Source organism: Simochromis diagramma, unplaced genomic scaffold (genome assembly GCF_900408965.1).
Source record: "Simochromis diagramma unplaced genomic scaffold, fSimDia1.1 OVJJ01000205.1, whole genome shotgun sequence".
Lineage (NCBI taxonomy): Eukaryota > Metazoa > Chordata > Actinopteri > Cichliformes > Cichlidae > Simochromis > Simochromis diagramma.
In genome coordinates this window covers 2,769,407-2,790,782 of record NW_024386782.1, presented here as the reverse complement: position 1 = coordinate 2,790,782, position 21,376 = coordinate 2,769,407, and the positions used below count along the sequence as shown (strand labels likewise).

Sequence of the window (21,376 nt, the reverse complement as noted above, 5' to 3'; positions counted from 1 at the left end):
ATCTGTACGTCAATATAATCTTGTCTCTGATGTACAGACAATTGTCTGTAGACAGTATTGAACTTCATGGCCTGGTTTGTGCTTTGACATGCACTGTGAACCATCTTATGTCGACAGATATGTGCTTTTCTAAATTTTGTCAAGTCACCTGACTTTCCCACAGGTGTACTCCAATCAGGTTGTAGGAACATCTGACAGATGATCATTTGTCATTTTATGTCTTTTATTTGTAATATCCGTCCATACATCCATTCAGGGTTGCAGTGGGGGCTGGAGCAGATCTCAGCTACCATAGGGTGAAAGGCAGAGTGCACCATGGACAGGTTGCCAGTCTGCTGCAGGGCTAACACAGAGACATTTGCACTCGAATCCACACCTATGGACAATTTAGAATCACCAATTAACCTAACCCCACTAGGTGCATGTCTTTAGACTGCAAACATGGGGAGAATCTGCAAACTGCACACACAAAGGCCCCGGCCAGATGGTGGATTTTAACCCAGGATCTTCTTACTGTGAGACAGTACTAACCATCGTACTGTATTTGCAAGAATTTCAAGCAAACTTTTTTTTCCCACTTTGTCATTATGGGCTATTGTATGTAGAATTTTGAAGTGAAAAATGAATTGAATCCATTTTGGAATAAGGCTATAACATCATAAAATGTGGAACAAGTGAAGTGCTGTGAATACTTTCCGGACGCACTGTTGATGCATGACTTGTTTGCTCTCCCACAGCGTGCTACTCATGCTCATCAGCCTCATCCAGATGACCATATGGGCAGAGAGTGAGCATCAGATCCCCACCAGAGAATTCATTAGCAGCCTTGAAATTGCACAGTGCCATCATCCTTCTGTTTCTTTGAGGTAGCCAATGGAATTCAGACTTATGGGCAGCCTGAGGCAATGACACCACCACTCACTGAAGGAGAACAGTAATTGGACTATGTGTCAGAAAAATCCAGGTTGTGACAAGCCACTCAGCACAGTGTCGCCTTGGCCCCCGATGCAAAGCCGTCTCGTAGCCACTGACTCAACTGATCTGCGTAGTTGCTTCCTTAGCTTTAGAATGGAGGTCAGTGGAGTCACTGTAGGTCAGCAATGTGAAAAGCCTTTCAGTTCCTCTTTTTGAGCATCCCACCATAACACCAAGGAGCTTTGAAAGAAGCACGGGAAGGCTGAAATATTTAATAGGAAATACAGCACTTCACATTTACATTACACCACACTTCATATATAGCTCATGAAACTCCTTTATTTGTGACTGATGGAAGTGCAAATCAGCTAGAAGGGACTGCACAGAGCATGTGGAAAGCATGTTAAACAGATGTCAGTTGCAAAATAGATTCCCTCTTCAGCCTTGCTATGCTTCTTTATACGTTTTTTTTTCCAAGAGGAAAACATTGTGCTATTTGACAAAGCACGTAGATGTAAAAGACAGCAGAAAATAGTAATAAAATTACAACAAAAAAATACTGACAAGAACAGAATCAATCGTAAACATGTTTTGCATTTAGACAGTTCAACAATACATAGCATGAGTCTTCATTTAAACATTATATATAAAAGTGACAGGTGTTCATTATAATAGACAATAAAAATAATGCTTAACAGGGTATTTGTTAGTGTATTCATTAAACATACAATATGTACACTTTTATACAAGCCAGTCTGTCTAAGCAGAAAAAACTCAATTTTTTCCAGAAGAATCTTTTGTTTAGCTTGAAGTTTAAAGTAATTCGGAAAGTGTCAGGTCAAAGCAATGTGTCAGACATTATTGATTTTTAAAAGTTATATAAGATGAATCTCCACTTGCAGACAAGAGCTTGTCAAGTTTGACTGTAGCTCGAGAAGCAAACTCTTCCACAGGTCAGTTTGGCAGGGAGCTGGTCACATTCACCTCTACTCTAAAAAAAAAAAAACAGCTGGCTAGCAAAACATTTAAAGTTGTTGAATTTCGGTGTGTGGCTTTACAGTATATTACTGCCCTGCGGAGTAACGCCTCTACATTTGCAAGACTTTTTCATGTTTTCCTCTTAACCGGTGAGACCTTGATGTCTTTTCTTCCACCTGCCGTTCGTCTGTGTAGCGTTAACTCCTCGTCCTCTCCAGCCTGTTGCTTAGCAAAGTTGACAAACACCTGAAAAACCGAAAGTGCGCCAACATTTTAATGCAAGTGATAAATTATAATGCATAGGATTGAATGATAATTTATTTATATCCAGCTCTACATAAGTGATATTTAAATGTCAGGCTTACAACAGCAGTTATTAGCAGATTATGAATATATTTATCAACAACTATAATCTCTCCTATGGAGGGGAAGATGTGTGTACACAGATGGTGTTTAAATAAACCATGCTATTATATGAAATATGTTTTCATAAGAGTTCTAGCTGTTCATGGTAAAACTCCATTACATGCATAATATGTTTAGTTATTTATGTACTACTTTATAAATGACAAAAATTGCAACCTAAAGATTGAATATTTTCATCTATGACAAAAACTGACAGTTATTGCCTCCTTGTCATGGGACAAATACCCTTCCGTTTTATTAACACAGTGTCATTTCTCATTGTTGTATGTCATCCAAACCTGATCCAGTGTTGTCTGGGAAACAGAGTAGTCTTCGATGCTGAGCCTGTCTTTATTGGCCACCACCAGCTGAAATATCCTCGCTAGGGAGGATGAGGCGATCTCGTACTGCAGCGTGTTGTAGTGCTTCTCCCGCTGAACGCAGCCAGGGAAACTGGTCTCCATAAAGCTCTCGACAGGCTCCAGCTCTGGGGACAAGCCTGCTTTAGCTGGCTTGATTTTCATCGTGACCACGTAGCCATCACCAAATCTAAATGAAGGAAACACAGCATCAAAACATTCAACATGTTTCCTTATGTGCTCTTATCATTAGTTGATATTAGCTAGAAATTGCCACTGTGACTAAATGACCACTTATATATTTAAATAGTAACAGTCAAAATATGTCTTACTTGTATTTGAGATGCTGAATGGTACCCAGACACTTGAAGGTTCCATTGACCATGATGGCCAGTCGAGTGCACAGAGCCTCACACTCCTCCATGCTGGTAAAAAAACAACAATAATCCATCTTTATTTTTACTGCTGCTGTTTCATGTTTGAGCAATGCATCATCATTTCATGGACCTCTGTGGCGAAATCAAGTGAATGCAAATGTAGCCATGATTTCATCAACAGTTAACCGTTTGGTCAGCTGGTGCAGCAAATGTGTCCAGAGGATTTTAATTTCATTATTAGGCGAACCTGTGTGACGTTAGCACCACGGCCCTGCCATCCCGAATCACACTCATGATGGCATTCCACAGGAAGCGTCGAGAGTGGGGATCCATCCCTGTCGTGGGTTCGTCCTAAACGCACAGAGCCAGAAACAGCCAACTTGAATCTCTGAGCACATAATTCCATGCAAACAGAGACCAAAACCTTTTCTTTATCAGCATATGGCAAAGATCTCAGATTTATGCCAATTTGAACTGATCTGCACAGTTGCTTGCCAGTGTATAAAACATTCGAGGCCAGGCTTGACTGAACCCATATGGCTTCCCATCTGGATTCATAGAGCATTTCATTGATAAATCCCTGCATAAAAATTTAAAATCCCAAACAATGGGCTCATGAGCTTTTCGTCACTGGCTAACTCACCAGCAGCACCAGGGCCGGGCAACCAATCATTGCAATAGCTGTGGAGAGTTTGCGTTTGTTGCCTCCACTGTAAGTCCCCGCACAGCGGCCTGCATATTCTGACAGACCCAGCTTCTGAATGCCCCACTCTGCAACCTAGATGGAGAAAAAGATTCATCTTTAGTGGCTACTTGAATCCAAAACAGTGATCTTTTATAATGGACAACCCACCCGTTAAGATAGCATTTCATAAAATATCATAAAATGCATGAGCAAAATTAGTACAGAAAAGAAGAATGGGCAAATATTTAAAAAAAGAGAACAAAACCATTATGAACAAAGCAGATTTCTACTGCTTTGCTGAACTAAAGTGTCACTGGACTAGCCGAGTGAAAAACATCCTTAGCCTGTTCGATATGTAAAGCAGCTGGAGTCCAACTCACTCTGGGGATCTCTGACTCGGGCACCCCTCTGAGACGAGCGTAAAGGTAGAGATGTTCCCTGCCAGTAAGAAGCTCATCGATGGCATCAAACTGAGGGCAGTAGCCCATGTTCTGGTGCACATCCAGAATCTCTGTCAAGATGCTACAAAACAGGACAAACAATGCAATTCAGTGCAGTGGGCTGACGGAGCACCTAACATGGTAGGAATAACAATACATCAATCAATTCCAGAAGGGACAGATCTATAGTGATTATTTAAGAAAGCTATCTGAAGAAGCTCAGAAGCTGATTCCTCTCAATAGAAATGGACTAAAACATTGCTTACCTGATCTTCTTGTCAAGTGCATTTAATTTAATGCCCATATTTGTCAGACAATCATTACTATCATTTGACACATCGGTGCTTCACATTCTTTGAATCCCTAGATTTTTGTTCAAAGACATTTTCCACTTAACTGAGCAGGTATTCTGAAGGGGAAAACTGTGAATTTTCAAATAACTGGCATGAAACTCCTTGACAAAATGAGAATTTAGACTTTGAAGTCTAATTGTTATTCAAGCCCTCCTAGGCTGCGTTTTTTCCCCAATCAGAGTATCACAGTGATGAGTTTAATAGTCTGATGGTGTTAACACACAGGTAATGTCAGGTTGACCTTCCCGTATTCAAACTGTCTTATTCAGTGAACTGTTTCTGGTTTTCACTCATCTGGAACTGTGTGCAGGATAAACCAAGAGCCAAGTTTTCTCTTTTTTCGAATAAATTCCATCCGATGCAGGCCTGAACAGATTTTGTGTTCTATTATCCAGGGACCATTTTTTTGAATAAACTTTATGTACCTGTAACCAGCCACAGAAGCCTCTCCAGAGGTGACATCAGTGTCACCAGTCAGCATTTTGAAGGTTGTCGTCTTCCCAGCTCCATTTACTCCCAAGAGACCAAAGCACTAACAGGAAAAAAGGCAAACAGGCTTATGAATGCACTTAAATAAACTCCCATTTATATAGAATGAAACTCATATTCCATCATATTCGATCAAGCTAGACTAACTAGAAGAGATAAATATAGAACTGCAAATTGCGAGGCGTGTTACCATGCCGCTGTAATGCTCTAATGCCAAATCAGTTTGTCAGTTTATTTGAAGAGATGCAGAAAGAGAAAACTGACAGCAAATAGAAAAGAGTAGTAGGTCTCAATATAAATGTCCTCAGTGACTTTACCTCTCCTGCAGGGACTCCCACACAAATCCGGTCCACAGCTGCCCTCTTCCTGCCCACATACGTCTGTGCAGAGAAGGCAGGGAGACATTTAAGTTGTGTAGTGCTGCTCGAACAATAAGAATTTATGTTTAAAAAAGGTGGTGGATTTTTTGGGAAAATAGTTAAATTCATGTTTAGCACTGCATTAAGTTTGCTATCCAGTATTTATTAAGACAAGTTCTATGATTCTGGTATCAGGGAAAGCACTCTCGCGTTACTTGAGACACAAACAAAAACAAAACAACTCCCAGCTTCTTTCCTGCTCCGTCTCCATAGAGGGATTTACTTATGTTATTTATGGGCTGTTTTGCATTATAATCTGAATTTCACAACTTTTATTTCTTTTTCAGATACTTGCATGATGAGACCTGTAGCTGGTAGAAACATTGCTAATGAAATTAAAGGGAGCTGTAATTCCAATGTGTGGCGACCTTTTCTGTATTCAGTACTTATCCCACTGGAGTTTTTCTGAATGTTCCCACGAATACTAACCTTTAGTGCCTTCCCCTCTGTTTTTAATTTTTCATTTAACTGGATGCTGATGTGAATACAAATGAAAGGATGTCTGGAAATAAATTTAATTCTGAAACTGAAAATGAAATTAACAAAACTGGCCTGGAAGAAACCTTGAAACTTCTATTTCATACAGTCTTATAATCCAAAATGCGCAATGAAATATCACAATAAATATGAAATTAGTCATTTGATTAAAATGTATACCTTAGAGAGGTCCCTGATCTGCAGAATGTCAGCCTTGTTCCCTCCATCGTAAATCCTCTGCCTCTCTGCTGCAACATCATCATCCTCATCTTGTGCAGGACTCTGCTTGTAGTCTGACAACCTGGGAGGTTTGGAAAAAAATCATCAGCACTGAAGCTTCTAGTGCAAAAGAGCTCCTCTGCTCTAAATTCTAACCCTATGGTTAAGTTACTGTTGTTTATTTAAATTTTAAGCTAGTGTGCTTTTAGCTGTGTTCTTACCAGTGGTCCAGGAAGAATCTGTACTGGATCAGAAGATTAAGAATAAAATAAACAAAGCCTTCCACTGCCATGAAAGAAATATTTTTCCCCACAAAGTCCCATCGGAAAGGGTCCAATGTGTAATCTTCACCTGGAAACAGACGAGGTCCAAACTCAAACTTTACTACAATTTTCAGTGAGTGAAAGGGTACTTCATGCATAGGACAGTACAGATGGTACAACACTACGCTTAATCTAGCCAGGAAGATCTACATGTCATGGTCCTGGGTCGGTGACACAGCGTTTTGTTGTTGTTATTGTTATTATTATTATTATTATTATCTCATGTTTGGGGGTATTCTGATTATGTATTTGGGGTTGGATGTTTCAGTTCTTTGGTTACGGTTTATGCTCCCGGTTAGTTTCGTGTTCTTTGTTCCGTCAGTGTATACTTCCTGTTTTACTTTGTAGATCCATGTGTGACTTCACTGTGTTCAGCTTGTGTCTTCCTATCATTATGTGAATTAGGATCAGCTGTGCTTCCCTCCTATGGTCATGTCATCTGTGTAACTCTGTGTTTTCTCTGTGTCTCTCTGCCTGGTTCATCACTCCGTGTTCTTATGGTTTCAGGTTAGTTCTTTAGTTTTCCCCAGTTTAGCTTTTGTTAACTCTCCATTCTGCTCTTCCTGTTTTTGCCACTTTGTCACTCGTGTAAATAAAGTTCACTCGCATCACAGTCTATGCCTGCATCTTGGGTCCTCCTTCTCAACACCACGTCTGCTACCCCAGCCGTGACACTACAGTGTGGTATTAAGAGTACAAACTACTAGAAAATACAAGAACCCAAATTAGCAATTTTGTAAAAATTTGCTTGAATATTTTCACAAATCACACAGTATGAAATTTTATCAGCTAAAATGATGGATAGGTACACAGTACATACCAAACCGGGCATACACGTCAGTAACAGCCTGGTTCATGGCCATGTCTATCAGCCCCCGTCCCAGGCAGAAGTGAGGGAACACCAGCAGGACTTTCTTCAGCCCCTCATTGAACACGAGCAAAGACTGGCCACACAAAAACACACATATACACATTGAGTTTAAGTTACCTCAAACATCTAAATATAAAAATATATCACATAATTGCAACATCTTTTCTAAAAAATTTTGAAATGCATCAGATGTTCTAAGAATGAACAGCTCATATACATGACCAGGAAATGCAAATATTCTACTTTGGTTTTGAGGGAAAGTTGAGGACCTAAAATATATTCATCCACTTATCCACATCATGGGGGCAGAACTGTCCAGGCCTCCCTCTCCTCAGTCATCTCCTCCAGCTTTTCAAGCTAGCCAAGAGACATCTCTCTAGCATGTCCTGTGTCTATTCTAGGTTCTCCTCCCAAAACATCTCATATAAGTGATAATCAGCTGACATTTCACCCTCTTTTCACCTGAGTTAACACAACATACATCCAGAGATTGATGATTACAAAATTGATCATCGATCCTGGTTTCAAGTGCACTTCCGAACAGTGGAATCCACAGATGGGGTACAAAGAAGGCCCAATAAGGTCCACAAGCTAAGGTCTGGCTGCCACTTTTCCAGGCCGAGGTTCTGGTATCCATAGTCCAGGTGAGGTTCATTTGTTTCTTTTTTCTGTCTTTCTAGGGGTTGTCTGAATTGCTAGGTCTGCGCCTGGACCAATTTAACTTGGGAGACATAACCAGGGGCTCCCAAATCAAATTGGTATAAACATAGTTTCTCCTTGTTAAACTTTAAAAAGTTGCTGAAATTTTCTTCAAAGTAGATTCACCACCCAGTCGTGCTTGACACTGGAGCAGATGTCTTTTCTTATGTTAATTGCACATTTGATATAAGAACAGCCTTCCTCAGCTGTTTCCTATTTTTCTCCCAAAGAACAAGACTCTAGAAATTAAGAAAGCGATACTTCCTTTCAGCTGAAATAAAACCTCTTTCTTTCCAGTGATCATTTTTATGTCTTGCTTCACCTACACAGATAAGTCTAAAATATAGCAATTCATTTTTTAATGGGTTTTAAATGTATTCATGTATAAAGCAAACAGTTTTTTCACCATAGAAATGCACAAATTCTCTGAAATCCTTGGAAATATCAGGCAACAAAAATATAGCCCATTTGACCTTCAGCTTCTCTCATGACTCATATGTCATGAGAGAAGCTGTGTACAGATGTGTATTGGACAGAACCATCTGGAGGGAAGGACAATCTCCATTTTCTTTTCTTTTTTTTTTTTGAGCAGGCAGTCACCTGTCACGATGAGAGCACATCTGCACATATGTGCCCTTTCCCTCCAACTTCAGTTTCCTTCTGCTTCTCTTTTTCCTTTATTTTCCACTTGCCAGCATAGGTGTTGGCAGTTGTTGTGGTCGACTTACATGTTCACACCAAACTGTCAATCAGGAGTCTAAAAGCCCTGCAGTTATTAGTTATCCCCTGCCCTGCAGACCAGCAGCTTAACTTCCCTCATGCTTCCCCAGCTGTGCCAAACAATTGATCAGCTTTTGTGTAAGCACCTACTATATAGCTGTTTTATAAAAGAGAAATTCCACTTAACTGCTTCAGTGTAAGGTTTCTAGTGCTCTGCATGCCAGCTGACTGTCACATTGTCCTGACTTAGTATAGATCTGCACCTAATGTCATGAGTAACACCTGTGCTTTCCTGCTACGCTAAAAAGCCATATACTCTCCAACAGCACTCCCCTGACTCTAATCCTAATTCTGATCATTCTGTCCCTGCTGGTAAACATCAGCTGCCATGTGTTCAAATCCTTTGGGAGCAGGAATGTATTCAAAAAATATGGTTAAAAACATATTTTACTCATTCAGCCATCAGGGAGCAAGAATAAAATGACCATAATATTTACTCAGTGATATTACAATACATATAATAATATTATATAGTAGATATTATGACACCATAATATTGCTGTATTATAATATTTTAGAATATAAACAGTCACTGTTACAAAATACTGTTTGGTGACAGTTTTATCACTGTATTGTTTTATGAAAAAGCTTTTGTGTGAGTTTAATAAGGAACATTTGTGTTCTCATGTCTTTCTGCACTCATGTGTTGGTCTGTTCTTGCTCTTCTATTTATCTCCTTTCCCACTGAAGAATTCTGATCCAATCTTACTTCCAATTTTCCAACTCAAATCACCTCAGTCTTTGATCCCCAATCAAACCATCACCTGCCGTTTCATCCAACTCATCCTCCAGTGTCTAGACTTTACAGGTCTTGTCCTGTTTCCTATCTTCTTCATTCAGAATCCTGTTTTGCTACTTCATCAAACCACCATCTATTAACTTTTCATGAATTATTCAGTTTATTTCACAAAAATTATATTCTTTGCTTTCAAATGTTCTCTCACTATTGTAAAACATTTGTAATGTTTTATAAATGTATGCGATTCAGCTGTGGCTGCTTCATTCCAAAAGTAATAGCACTGAAAATGTTGCCCTGTAGTTACTGGTGAAGCTGAACTGGAATGTAAGTATAACTGTGCAAATGCAAAACATAATGTAAGATGTAATGATTAATTCAAATAAGCATTAAGTGCAGTGAAATGTTAGAAGGCTACATGATTTTTAATCAGTACATACCCGATTGTTTTCAAACAGCTCCAGGATGAAAGTGATGGCACTGCTGTTGATGCCTATGAACAGGTTGATGCAGGACAGAGACACATATGCTGTACTCGGGATGTTGAATATATAGGACAAGGGATACATCATGGGTGTCACTGACCACCTAAAGGCAAGAGATTAAAAGACAAAAACCAACATATTTTTAAAAATTCTCAATTTAAAATATTTTTTTCTTTGTTTGTACTTTTAATTTTAACTTTTCTATTAACTTTTTGTCAATTATTTAGTTATTCGGTTATTGTCTTGTTATACCATAGCAACAGAACAACAAAACCAAACCAAATTAAAGTAAACAACAGCTTACCCATAGAGCAAAAGGAGTGCTATTAGTGCTGGCAGGTTGGATGGTGATGTGTAACACTTTTTGTCAAAAGCCATGAAAATGCCAACTACCATTGCAGAGCTGAGAGTGTAGTTCATCTAGATAAACATGAAGAGTGATTAAGAAGACAGAAATCCAATATTATGAAAAATAGCTCTGATATAGGATATATTAACATACAGTTATTACATTTCACTTAAGCCAGTCTAGCTTCACTTACCATGTCCCAAAAGAAGTTGGACACCCAGTAAACTACAGGGCTGACCCCACTGACGAACTGCAGGTGCTTGGCTTTGGTCACACGCTCCTGTATGAGGTAGAGGACGAAGCTAGCAGGGATGAAGGACATGGCGAAAATAACACAGATTGCCACCACGGCGTCGACTGAAGTGGTCAGCCTGATGGAGGAAGCAGATGAAGTCAGTTCTATATATTCTGGGGTTTGTTATTAAGAGACTAAAAACAATGCTGAATCCATGCTAAGTCACAAATGGTTTGAGGCTTTAGGTTTTCTCAGAATTAATAATGAGATAATTAAAAATAAAAGCATCTTTTGGCCATAAATATATCTCTATAGTACTGTGCCAAAGTCTTGAGCCACACCACATTTCTCCTTTTTTTCTGGAGAAGCGGAGGACAATCTTTAAATCAACAATAAGTTGAATCTTTGGGATTCAACTTATTGGTGCAACAATATGTTTTCTGTCTGTCAAACTCTGTTTTCTTTGGCATTTTTACAGATTGAACTAAAGAAATGGGAACAAATGATGTGTTTTTGTGACAGGCTGCTGGTAACAAAGTGCTAAAAGATACAACTTATAATTGGTTCTTTGCCAGTTTGTCTGTTATGTGTAAACACAACAATATTCTTTCATCCCTTGAATAAGGTGCATTTTTTATGATTTAATGTTTCATAAGTCAGTGTTAAGTGGTTAAAAAATATATTCCTCTGAAAATAGTCAGTTACAAAGTCTGAACTGAAAATGACTGAAAAAGAAAATCTTTCAAAGGCCGTCAGAAAGCTTCAGAACGCATTGCTCAAGATCACTTTTAAAAGAACTTCTGGCTCATTGGAAACAAAATATAAAGAAATGAAAGGTGGCTTGAAACCTTTGCCCAGTACTTGAACTTATTAGATATGTTAAGCCTACAGAAAAGACAACCCATGTATATTAAGCTAAATCCAAATAACGTGATAATTCACAGCTTAACATTAGAAACACACACAGTAACTTGCGCCTTTAGGTTCTGATTGTTCAGTTTCTTTTCATAATAAGAGAAAAATGATAGAACAAAATAAAATTCTGGTCTGTACATATGCATTTTTGCAGTGTCCATCATAACACCTGAATGCTGGACTTCAAAGACTATATGGAAAAAGGTGGATTTAAAATCACGTGTGGTTTTTGAAGTCCTATTCTGAAAATATGGACTTGAGCATGTTGGCTTTCACCATGCTGAAACAAGACGTGATGAGTAAGAAGTGAATTTGACGGAGGCTGTCCCTAATCGCATCCTGATTTAACGTCCAATTTACACTAATGTGACTAAATTAAATGGCATCATAATTTATAAAATGAAAATGAAATTTGATAAATAAGAAACTGAGACAGTAAAGCCACCAGGAAAATGTTTATAGTCACTAGGAAGTAGTAAATCAAGTGAAAAGCGGGGTCATTAAATATGGTATGTATAATAATATGCTGTATGTGCTAGTCATATATAGGCAATCAGTCTTCTTTTTGCATTTCACTTTGTGGATCATTAGAAAAGATTATAGGTTTGAGGCACTTCCCCACAGATTTCTACCTATGTCCATCTTTTATACCCTCTATGGTTGATTTACAGACTACACAAACACATACATTTAAACACAGCTAAAAAAGAAAAAACTACAGTTATTACTCACACAGTGACTTCAGAAAGCTGCTCTTTAGTGAGGTTTAGTGGGTGGTTGATGGCAGTGATCCCGAACTCTACAGGGTTGGCATTTGTGGGTAGGAAGGCTCGCAGAATAGCATTATTAGCCACATTGATGAAGGCCACCATGGCGTGCCAGCCTTTGTTATTATACCACACCTGGCAGAGAAGAACAGAATTAATTGAGCACATCTCGCAACTGTGTGATCAGCCTGTTTTACGACATAGAGGATCTGCAAATGTAGTCTTCAGAATAAATTTACAAGTGGAAAACATTTAAGCTAACTTACAGGAATCAATCAATGACATAACAGACAATCAGAAAGTGAAAGGTTTGTAAAACACAAGCAAAGTATTAGACTGTCAAACTGCTTGCGTTTACAGTCATTTGTGCCACTTTGCTATTTGTGGAAAAACCCACTCTTCTATCGAGCTGCACACCTACCTTTATATTGAATTCACTTTCCATATATCGTAAGAAAGTGCCAATGTCCCTCAGGGCAAGTCTGCTATAGTAACCCTGCAGACAGCAGTTGATTATTATTAATTTTTATTGACTTATTTCAAACTTGCACACTCGATCTGTAAATCATAACACAAGAATAATCACCCCAGTGATGTTGAGCATCCGTCCCAGCTGATGAAAAACGCTCCGGATGTCTTTAGGGTCCACATCCAGGATGGGGAGTTGCCCTCCAACTGACAAACCTCCATATCTGAGGACAGAAGATATCCACTCACATCACAGTTCCTAACATCAGCATGTCTTTAACACATTGCTGTGTCGTTGTAACAAACGACAAAACAAAAATGGGGAAAGAAAATATTAAATAAAGAAATAAAATTGTTACCTTTGTTCATTCACCCAGTACTTGCTCTTCAAACTGTGAAAAGAAATGTAGTTTTCATTAAGGAGAATGATCATTACTATTTGCTATTTGCCTTTCTTTTTTTTTTAGCTCTTTGTTTTTTCTTTTGCCTTAAACCTTTTCTCCTTTTAATTTCCTTTAGGACATATTTTCCAGCTCTGTGAGGGTTTTTAACACACTTGTATTTCTTCTTTAAATCCACCTGGTTTTACCTTTTGAGTACAGTTTACAACTACATTCAAACTCACCTGGTTCTAATAAGGCTGGGGTAGGTTTTGACCAAGTAGTCAGAGACGTTCCTGTCAGTCAGATCCAGCATTGTGTCTTCCGTTGGCTCCAGTCGGTGGCGAGGGGGCAGACCTCCTGCACCATCTGGACAGATGGGCATCATGGTCAGTTTGTTACTTGTGCTGCACTGGCAGGAAGGTGATGGGTTTCTCTGGTTCCATGCAGGACTTTGTAAGATGTTGCTAACCGCTGGGGAGACATCAGGATACTCCCACTCTGGGGTCCTGTTACTGCAGGGAACTCTGGAGGGAGAGGAGTGAAGAAATTAAACTGCAAAGGTAAAATCACTCATGCGGTAAAGCTACTATCTATGCACTGTATATACTTAGTTGTAGTTTTAACCATCCACTGTATATAATTCAGCCACTGGATTATTCTTTTTTAATGAAGCTTTTTTTGCTTTTTGCAGTTCTCCAATAAATAATTTAAATGAAGTTAAAGCAAGAGTTTAATAAGGTTTTTTTGCTGCCCTAAATTCTTCATTATTTCATTTTTGTCAAAAGTCTAAATTTTAATTTTGTAGCTCTTGTCCACTTTACTTATGCTCTCCAAAACTTTCCTGCTTTTCGAATTCATTGTAATATCTCACTGTGCCTTTCATCCCTCCTCCTCCCCACACCCAGCTCATTCGGACTGTCCTTGGAGTCTCATCCGAAGTCTCCATCAGCCATCTGCTCACTCTATTTCAACGCCAGCAGCATCTAGAGATTGAGTGGTCTAGTCACTGCCTCCCACCTTTATTCGGGACTCCCCTGTATAATGCTACTTGTTATTGTACTGAAAAAAAAAAGTTCTGTTCTCACTGCTTTTGTTTTTTTTTTTTCCTTCCAAACTTCTTGGAGCTGACTGTTATGACTTTGAGTCTTTTGGATTAATAACTCAAAACGGAAGTATGAAGCTTAAAATTAAAGTATTTGACAACAAATTCGAATATTATTTTTTTTTAATGAGTTTAATGTTATTCCAGATCCAGATTCTGCAGATTTGCTTCTATTAAAAAAAATACATATGGATACAGTTTAAAGATGTGTTTGTTTGACTATACCGTTTCCTGGCATTGTATGAGCCCTAAGAAAATAGGCATCAGTGCTCTAAGATGTAGCAGAAGGAGTGTTGTTATCTCTAGTCATAATGCTCACCCTAGGGGTTCTCCTTCCATGCATCGCGTGCCCAGGCCTGGTGGCTTTAGCAAGCGCTCTATAAAGTGTTTCATTTTGGGGTCATATGGCCTCTCATTGCTAATACAGTGATGAAAAAATACAAAGAAGAAAATTAAATTGGAGAAAAAAGCAAATATCTATCATCCAACATGTAACTGAAATATTTATCTAAAGCCTTCACACCTGAAGAAGGTGAACTGCTGTCCGTACATCCAGGGGCTCAGAGTGAGACTGGGATATTCTCCAAAAGGAGGGACAATCATGGTGAAGATCAGTGCTATCAAGACAAAACTGGCAGGAAGGACGATCTGGAATCAGACAGTCACAAGCATAATAACAACAGTTTAGAAAATGTTTTGCAAAATAAGCGGACACTATTGCAGATACATCCAAACAAATTTGGCTCAAAAAATGTTCTCAGTAAACACATTGTATCTGTTAAAACCGTCAAATTCATTCAAATAGGTCTCTCAAGAAACTCACACCAGTCTATTCAGTTTATATGCTCCACACAATGCAACCACAAAGCCATTTCACTCATCACGTCATTCCCATGTTTATGAGATCCTGTACCTGTGCCAAAAAGTCTTTCTGGCTTCGTGTGGCATGGTGGAACCTCTTTACCAGCAGAGCATGGAACTGTTTCAGGATCAGAAATCCACCTTTCACCTGCCTGGAGCCCTTTCCTGCACTGCTGTCCGATGACTGGTTGGTGGGGTTCACTCCATTATGTTCTGTGTTCAACAAGAAAACAGTAAGCAGCACTAAAACCATATCTACAGAAAACAAAGCATTTTAGATGAACAGCATAATCTGCATGTGGGAACAGGCTGTGAATGAGTGTTACTACTAAAATCCACTGAGCAAGGCATCTAAAGTATTCTGAGGATTATGAATATATTTTCTGAATACCACAAATGCATGAATGCGAGTAAATATATGAATCTGATGCAGCACTATAAATAGAAAAGAGCATATAAGCAGCAAAATCAGACACTAAATTCTAACTAAGGCAGCCTGTACCTGGGCCATTCAAGCTGAGTGAGGCTTAACACAAAAGGATTTAAATGATCACAGAAAACATGTTCTGTGCTTGAATAGTACTTTTTTGCATACTTGTCACACTTAGATGTTTCAAATCATGAAACTAATTTTAATATCAGACGAAGAGTAAATAATAAATGATCAATTATTAATTTCTTGTTGAATCAAGAATACACTTGACAAAGTGAAGTTGGTTGAAAGATTTTAAAAAACAACACAACTGGGACTCCAGTGAACCACAGTGAGCACCATTATGTGCAAATTGAGTGAACTGTGGTGCACTTTCCCAGGAGTGGCCAACCTACCAAAGAAATTGCAAGAACTTCGGGCCTCACTTGTTTCAGAGTTCATGATTTAACAATAAGAACGAGACTGGGCAAAAATGGCATCTACTGAAAAGCTGCAGCGTGAAAACCGCTGCTGACCAAAAAAGAACAAAAAGGCTGATCTAATACCAAAAAATATCTTGATGGTCTCCAAGCGTTTTGTCTGCGGACAGACCAGACAAAAGCTGAACTTTTTTGAGGGTTTTCATGGCGGCTTTGCTACTTCAGGACCTGGATGACCTGCCATGAAACCACGAATTATGCTCTCTACAAGAAAATGCTCAAGTAGACTGTATGGCCATCAGTTTGTCCCCTGAGGTTGAAGCACATGTTAGTTGTGCAGCAGGACAACGATCCAAAAGAGCACCAGCAAATCCATCATTGAATGGTTCAGGTAATAAAAATAAAGGTATTCTATGTAAATTTGATTGAGATTCTTTGCATAATCTTAAAGTTGATGCTCAAAACCATCCCAATGAGATGAATTCAAACAGTTCTGCAACAACGTCCAGGCCAAAATGCCTCCAAAGTGATGTGAAAGACTCATTGCCAGTTATTGCAAACAGTTGAATGCAGGGGTGACACAAACGGTTATTAGGTCAGGGGGCAATTATTTTTTCACATAGGGCTAGGTAGGTTTGGATAGTTTATATCCCTTAATACATAAAATCATCATTTAAAAACTGCATTTCGTATTTAATTGGGTTGTCTTTATATTAAAAATTGTTCGGTGGTCTGAAATATTTAACTGTGACAAATATGCAGTAAAATAAGAAATCAGAACGCAGGACAAAAAAAATTCACAGCAGTGTATAACAGTTGTCATCATTTTCTAATTTGATTTACCTCAGGGTTATCATGTCAGGTGGACTAAAACCCTTTATCATCAACATTTTTCATTTCATATTCAGGTGAATTCATCTCATAATGTTTCTAATCTGCTTTGAATTTATTATGTTTCTCATTATAATCAGTTACTTGTATCCCCCGTCCATAGCAACTAGGATACTAGTTCAACATTCTGTCTACTATTTCGCTGTTTTAGACTAATTTTCTTGTAAATCAATAACTAACAGATTATTCTGTACTCTCAGGAAACAATTCCAACTTTTGTACAAGCTTTTATCTTTCCATGTCCAAATATTGTTGTTTAAAAAAAACTGTTAGCCATACTTTCATTAGTAATTTTAGCATGTTTCATCTCTTCCTCAACTAAGACTTGTAGTTGTTAAGCCGCAGTCTATGAATTAGCCATACTATTTATTAATAGTTTAGTTAGCCATACTTTTGAAACCGAAGGGATCGCTATGTGGTTCTAAATCTCTCTGAGCTATTATAAACAGTAAGATGGAGATGGATGTAAGCTAAATTAGCAGCATGTTCACTCGTCGCACAACTTCCTTGTTCGGACCCCCTGTGACTTCACTAACCAATCAGAAGCCAGGAATTCCTATCCTCAGGTAAATTCAACACATAAATATTATTGCTTTGAAAGTGCATACATAAAGAATCAAATATGTAAACATGTAAATATCAAATATAAATGGAAGTGGGTATATAATTATCTCTGAAAACCTCATCTAACCCATGTAGAATTTATTTCTACACTTTACAATTTTTCTACACCTGCCAAAGAGGTCATGTAATTAGTTAGACTTCTACTCCAACATATACGTGCACTTGGAAAAAAGAAAAACTGCTGTTCTCAGGAAAATATCATAAACTGAAATCTTTCTGGGTCTATGAATTCAATTCATAGATAATATGTATGAAATTTTCAGTGTTGACTAAAGTACCCAGTCACTTTTACATTTTAATCGTGTATGCATTCCCTTTGGCTATTATTTTTACTGCTTACCCATTACCTAACTTTTTGAGGTCACTTCTTTAATTAATGGTTATAGTACCCCTAGCTACTGGAAAGGTACTCTCTGGGGTACTTGCTTCCCTAGTTGGGATAAATGCCTTTCAGAGTGTTATAAATAACTGTCCTTATGTGAAAAGTCCCACATAAAAAGTTAGGAATAAAATATTTAATCGATGAAAGAAAAAAAAGATCTAATTGGCCCAGGTTCAGTGACAAAAAACAGCATTTATATTGCCAGAGTTCAGTCTAATGGCTCTTAACACTCTGACCTTCATCTCCCTCTATGCCAACATTGCAGCCATTTTTTCTCCCTTGTAACATCCACTGTTCTAGAAGTAGGACACATAAGTGAAACAAAAAACACACACATATGCACACAAACTAGAGGGTTAAAAAAAGACAAATGAAGCACCACACCACACGTGAAATCTAAACAAGTACTTTGACTGCTTTTATAGTCACAGTTGTATAATCTACTTCGAGGATACGCAACACTAACAGCCTAATAAAAACAGGTGGGAGACTGGGCAAAGGGTCAGAAATTCAATTCCAGCAAAAGGCCATGGAGAATATCAGTGGTGGTATTTACCAGGAGTGGTGGCATTATTCGCAGCTTCTCCGTCTGCAGTGACCTTTATGAATATCTGCAGAGAGAGAAAAAGAACTTCCTTAACTTTCAAAACTTTTCATTCATTTAGTATAAGTTCATCCTTTATGTTCTGAATATATTGTACCCTTTTTCTTTTTTAATTTTTAACTGACAAATCCCTAGAACTGTGTGCAGGTAGAAAGCAACAGCAGAAAAGAGAAAAGAAGAAAAGATGCAGGATCCAAGTCTCATAAAGACATTAGCTGAAATCTTATAGCACTTGGTCTTTAAAAAAAAAACTTTACAGATGTATTAATATAGTTAAAATGCTGCAGAGGCATGTCATGTTTAAAAGTACACAATTTTTCTAATCCATCCAATGAAAACAAATGTTGACCTTTTCAGAGCTTTTAAAAGTACTAATAAGGGCAAAAAACAAACTTCTCTTACAATGTCTGGCTCTTTATTTCATTTATCAGAATTTTCAAACGGGGTTTATCAAAATTCAAACTTTCCAAAATTAAATATAAATACATATTCTGAAGACTCTTAAGCTATCCACAGTATCAACAAACAACAGACATCCGTACCTCCTCTAGTGATGTATCAGAGATGCCAAAGCTGCTTAGACCCATATCAGCAAGTGTCTCCTCCAGCTCCCTAAACAGGCTAGCATAGGCCCGATGTTTAAACCCTTTACTGGGGAGCAAATAGGTCAACTCCTGTCCAATCATCTCAATCAGCCTGGCCTCGGGGACATGGTGGTGGATAAGACTTGTGATGCTGTCTATATCCCCTGGAAAGAGGACAGAAATTCACATATAAATGAGCTACTTAAGAGCAAAGTGTTCCCAAAATAGCAGAAACCAACACAAGGACAAAGGAACAAAAACTGCTTGAGATGCAAAAAAAACAAAAAACAAAAAACAAACAATTTTATTCAAGCACATAAACGCATAAGCAAATTTATACTTCACCAGCTTCACGGGGTTGCATCTTAAGTACGTGTCCTCAGGCAGAACAGTAATAGCAAGCTCATGGGTCAATATGACCATTAAATTGGGAATGTGAAAAAAAATTGTCTGTTTATGTTCTGTTTTACAACTTTGATAAGTGGGCCAGTGATGCAAATTTCAACAAGTCCATACTGAAACGTATAAACAACTCAGCAGGTTGCACACACACGTGCTCCTCTGCTACACTTGTGAGGGCGCTCACTTACAAAAGAAAAAACTTATTATTATTATGACATTATATTATTATTATTATCGTTATTATTATTATTATTATCATTACTACTACATTTTTATTAGGCAGGGCTCTATTGTAAAAGGCTGATGCTATGCACCAGGAGTTTCACTGTACGATACATTTATTATTTACACCTATTCAACTGCTTATTAACAGAAATGCCAGTAGTGCATTTAAGCATATATAATTAGCATACAGGCATGGTTGAGACGACCTTCTAGAATGCAAACCAAGCATCAAAAGGGGGAAGAAATGTGATTTAAGTGACTTTGATTGTGGCATCATTGTTGGTGCTAGACAAGCTGCTCTGAGACAGAATCTTAGACACAGCTGCTCTACTGGGATTTTCCCGCACAACCATCTCTAGGATTTACAGAGGATGATCAGAAAAAGAGAAAATATCCAGTGAACAACAGTTCTCTGTGTGAAAATGCCTTTTTTGTTTTCAGACATCAGCCGGGAAATGGTCAGACTGCTTTAAGCTGAAGGAAGACAACAGTCAATCAAATGAACACTTGTTACAACCAAGGTAGAAGACAATCTCTGCAGGATGCAGAACAGCTTGAACCTGCTGAGCTACAGCTACAGAAGACCAGTGACTACCAGTCCTATCAAGAACGGGATATTGAGGATGCAATTTGCATGGACTCACCAAAGTTAGACACTAAAATATTGGAAAAATGTTGTAGGTTTGATGAGTCTCAATTTCTGCTCCCAAACAAGCGATATGAAAGCATGCTTTGTGCCGGTGGTTCAGACGCTGCTGGTGGTGTAATGGTGAGGGGATATTTTCTTGACACACTTCGGAACCCTTTTAGTACTAAGTTGCATAATTAGTTACTGCCTATTTAACCATATCATGAAGAGAGCAAAGTAAAATTCCTTGTCTGTGCGCACAAACTTGTGCAACTAAAAATGATTGTGGCACCATAGCCTACTCGAGCATTGTTGCTGACCATGTCACAAAGCTCAGATCATCTCCAACTGTACTCACATGACCGCCGCAGCCATCAGAGCTCAAACCAGTAGAGCACCTTTGGGATTTGGTGGAATGAGACATTCACATTATAGATGTGCAACCAGTAAATCTACTGCAACTGTGTGGTGCTATTACCTCAATATGGACCAACCCAGTCCATCCCAGTACTAGCCAGGTATGCCTAATAAAGTGAGTGAGTGTATGTAAGTCATCTGAATACTGATGACTCCATCGCTGCCAGGATTATAATTATAATCAGACACAGACAGTTCAAACATTTATTATCTCAATTGCCTTTGGCTTTGTTTCTTATATATAACAACACCACAAGCCTAGAGTCAAAAAATTATTCTTCACTCTCAGTAAACATAAAGCAATAATTTTGAATAAAATACCTCTGAAATACATAAAGGCTGGTTTATTCAAATAATTAATGCATACCAATCAAGTAAACTTCATTTTACCAGATTCTGTTAACTCTAACATTTGACATTGTTCTCATGTAACAAAATATATGGAAATTTACATATAATTACATTTTTGAAGGCAGTATTTTGGGCATTTTTTAAATAGTAATAATAATAATAGTAATAGTAATAATACCCCTGTCCACATTCATTAAGCATCACTTATATGACTCCACTCATAGATACAGATATTGAGTTAATAACACACATATGATAATATCAGCACCAGTTACTTTATGGCTAACAGTTCAACATGTTGTGTTGATAGTTGGACCGTGTGGATC

At 38.2% G+C, this 21,376-nt stretch overlaps 1 protein-coding gene across 3 annotated transcripts in view; it reads right to left on the bottom strand.

Moving 5' to 3' along the window:
- Positions 1 to 1,234: 1,234 nt before the first annotated feature.
- The window catches only part of LOC120724222 (retinal-specific phospholipid-transporting ATPase ABCA4-like), a 45,575-nt gene continuing 25,433 nt past the window's right edge, over positions 1,235 to 21,376 (bottom strand). For 2 of the 3 annotated variants that reach the window (XM_040016296.1, XM_040016316.1), the window contains 25 exons: positions 18,986 to 19,191; positions 18,396 to 18,450; positions 18,076 to 18,135; positions 15,143 to 15,303; positions 14,753 to 14,877; positions 14,549 to 14,647; positions 13,370 to 13,651; positions 13,104 to 13,136; positions 12,863 to 12,968; positions 12,698 to 12,772; positions 12,242 to 12,411; positions 10,553 to 10,730; positions 10,315 to 10,430; positions 9,966 to 10,113; positions 7,260 to 7,383; positions 6,338 to 6,467; positions 6,078 to 6,198; positions 5,319 to 5,381; positions 4,938 to 5,044; positions 4,100 to 4,241; positions 3,678 to 3,812; positions 3,282 to 3,385; positions 2,990 to 3,082; positions 2,598 to 2,847; positions 1,235 to 2,139 (listed from right to left, as the gene is read on the bottom strand). In XM_040016296.1, coding sequence (XP_039872230.1) covers positions 2,023 to 2,139; positions 2,598 to 2,847; positions 2,990 to 3,082; positions 3,282 to 3,385; positions 3,678 to 3,812; positions 4,100 to 4,241; positions 4,938 to 5,044; positions 5,319 to 5,381; positions 6,078 to 6,198; positions 6,338 to 6,467; positions 7,260 to 7,383; positions 9,966 to 10,113; positions 10,315 to 10,430; positions 10,553 to 10,730; positions 12,242 to 12,411; positions 12,698 to 12,772; positions 12,863 to 12,968; positions 13,104 to 13,136; positions 13,370 to 13,651; positions 14,549 to 14,647; positions 14,753 to 14,877; positions 15,143 to 15,303; positions 18,076 to 18,135; positions 18,396 to 18,450; positions 18,986 to 19,191 — 3,200 coding nt within the window. In that variant the 3' untranslated portion in view covers positions 1,235 to 2,022. The remainder of the gene's footprint in view (positions 2,140 to 2,597; positions 2,848 to 2,989; positions 3,083 to 3,281; positions 3,386 to 3,677; positions 3,813 to 4,099; positions 4,242 to 4,937; positions 5,045 to 5,318; positions 5,382 to 6,077; positions 6,199 to 6,337; positions 6,468 to 7,259; positions 7,384 to 9,965; positions 10,114 to 10,314; positions 10,431 to 10,552; positions 10,731 to 12,241; positions 12,412 to 12,697; positions 12,773 to 12,862; positions 12,969 to 13,103; positions 13,137 to 13,369; positions 13,652 to 14,548; positions 14,648 to 14,752; positions 14,878 to 15,142; positions 15,304 to 18,075; positions 18,136 to 18,395; positions 18,451 to 18,985; positions 19,192 to 21,376) is intronic. The other variant, XM_040016307.1, reaches the window with a different exon arrangement.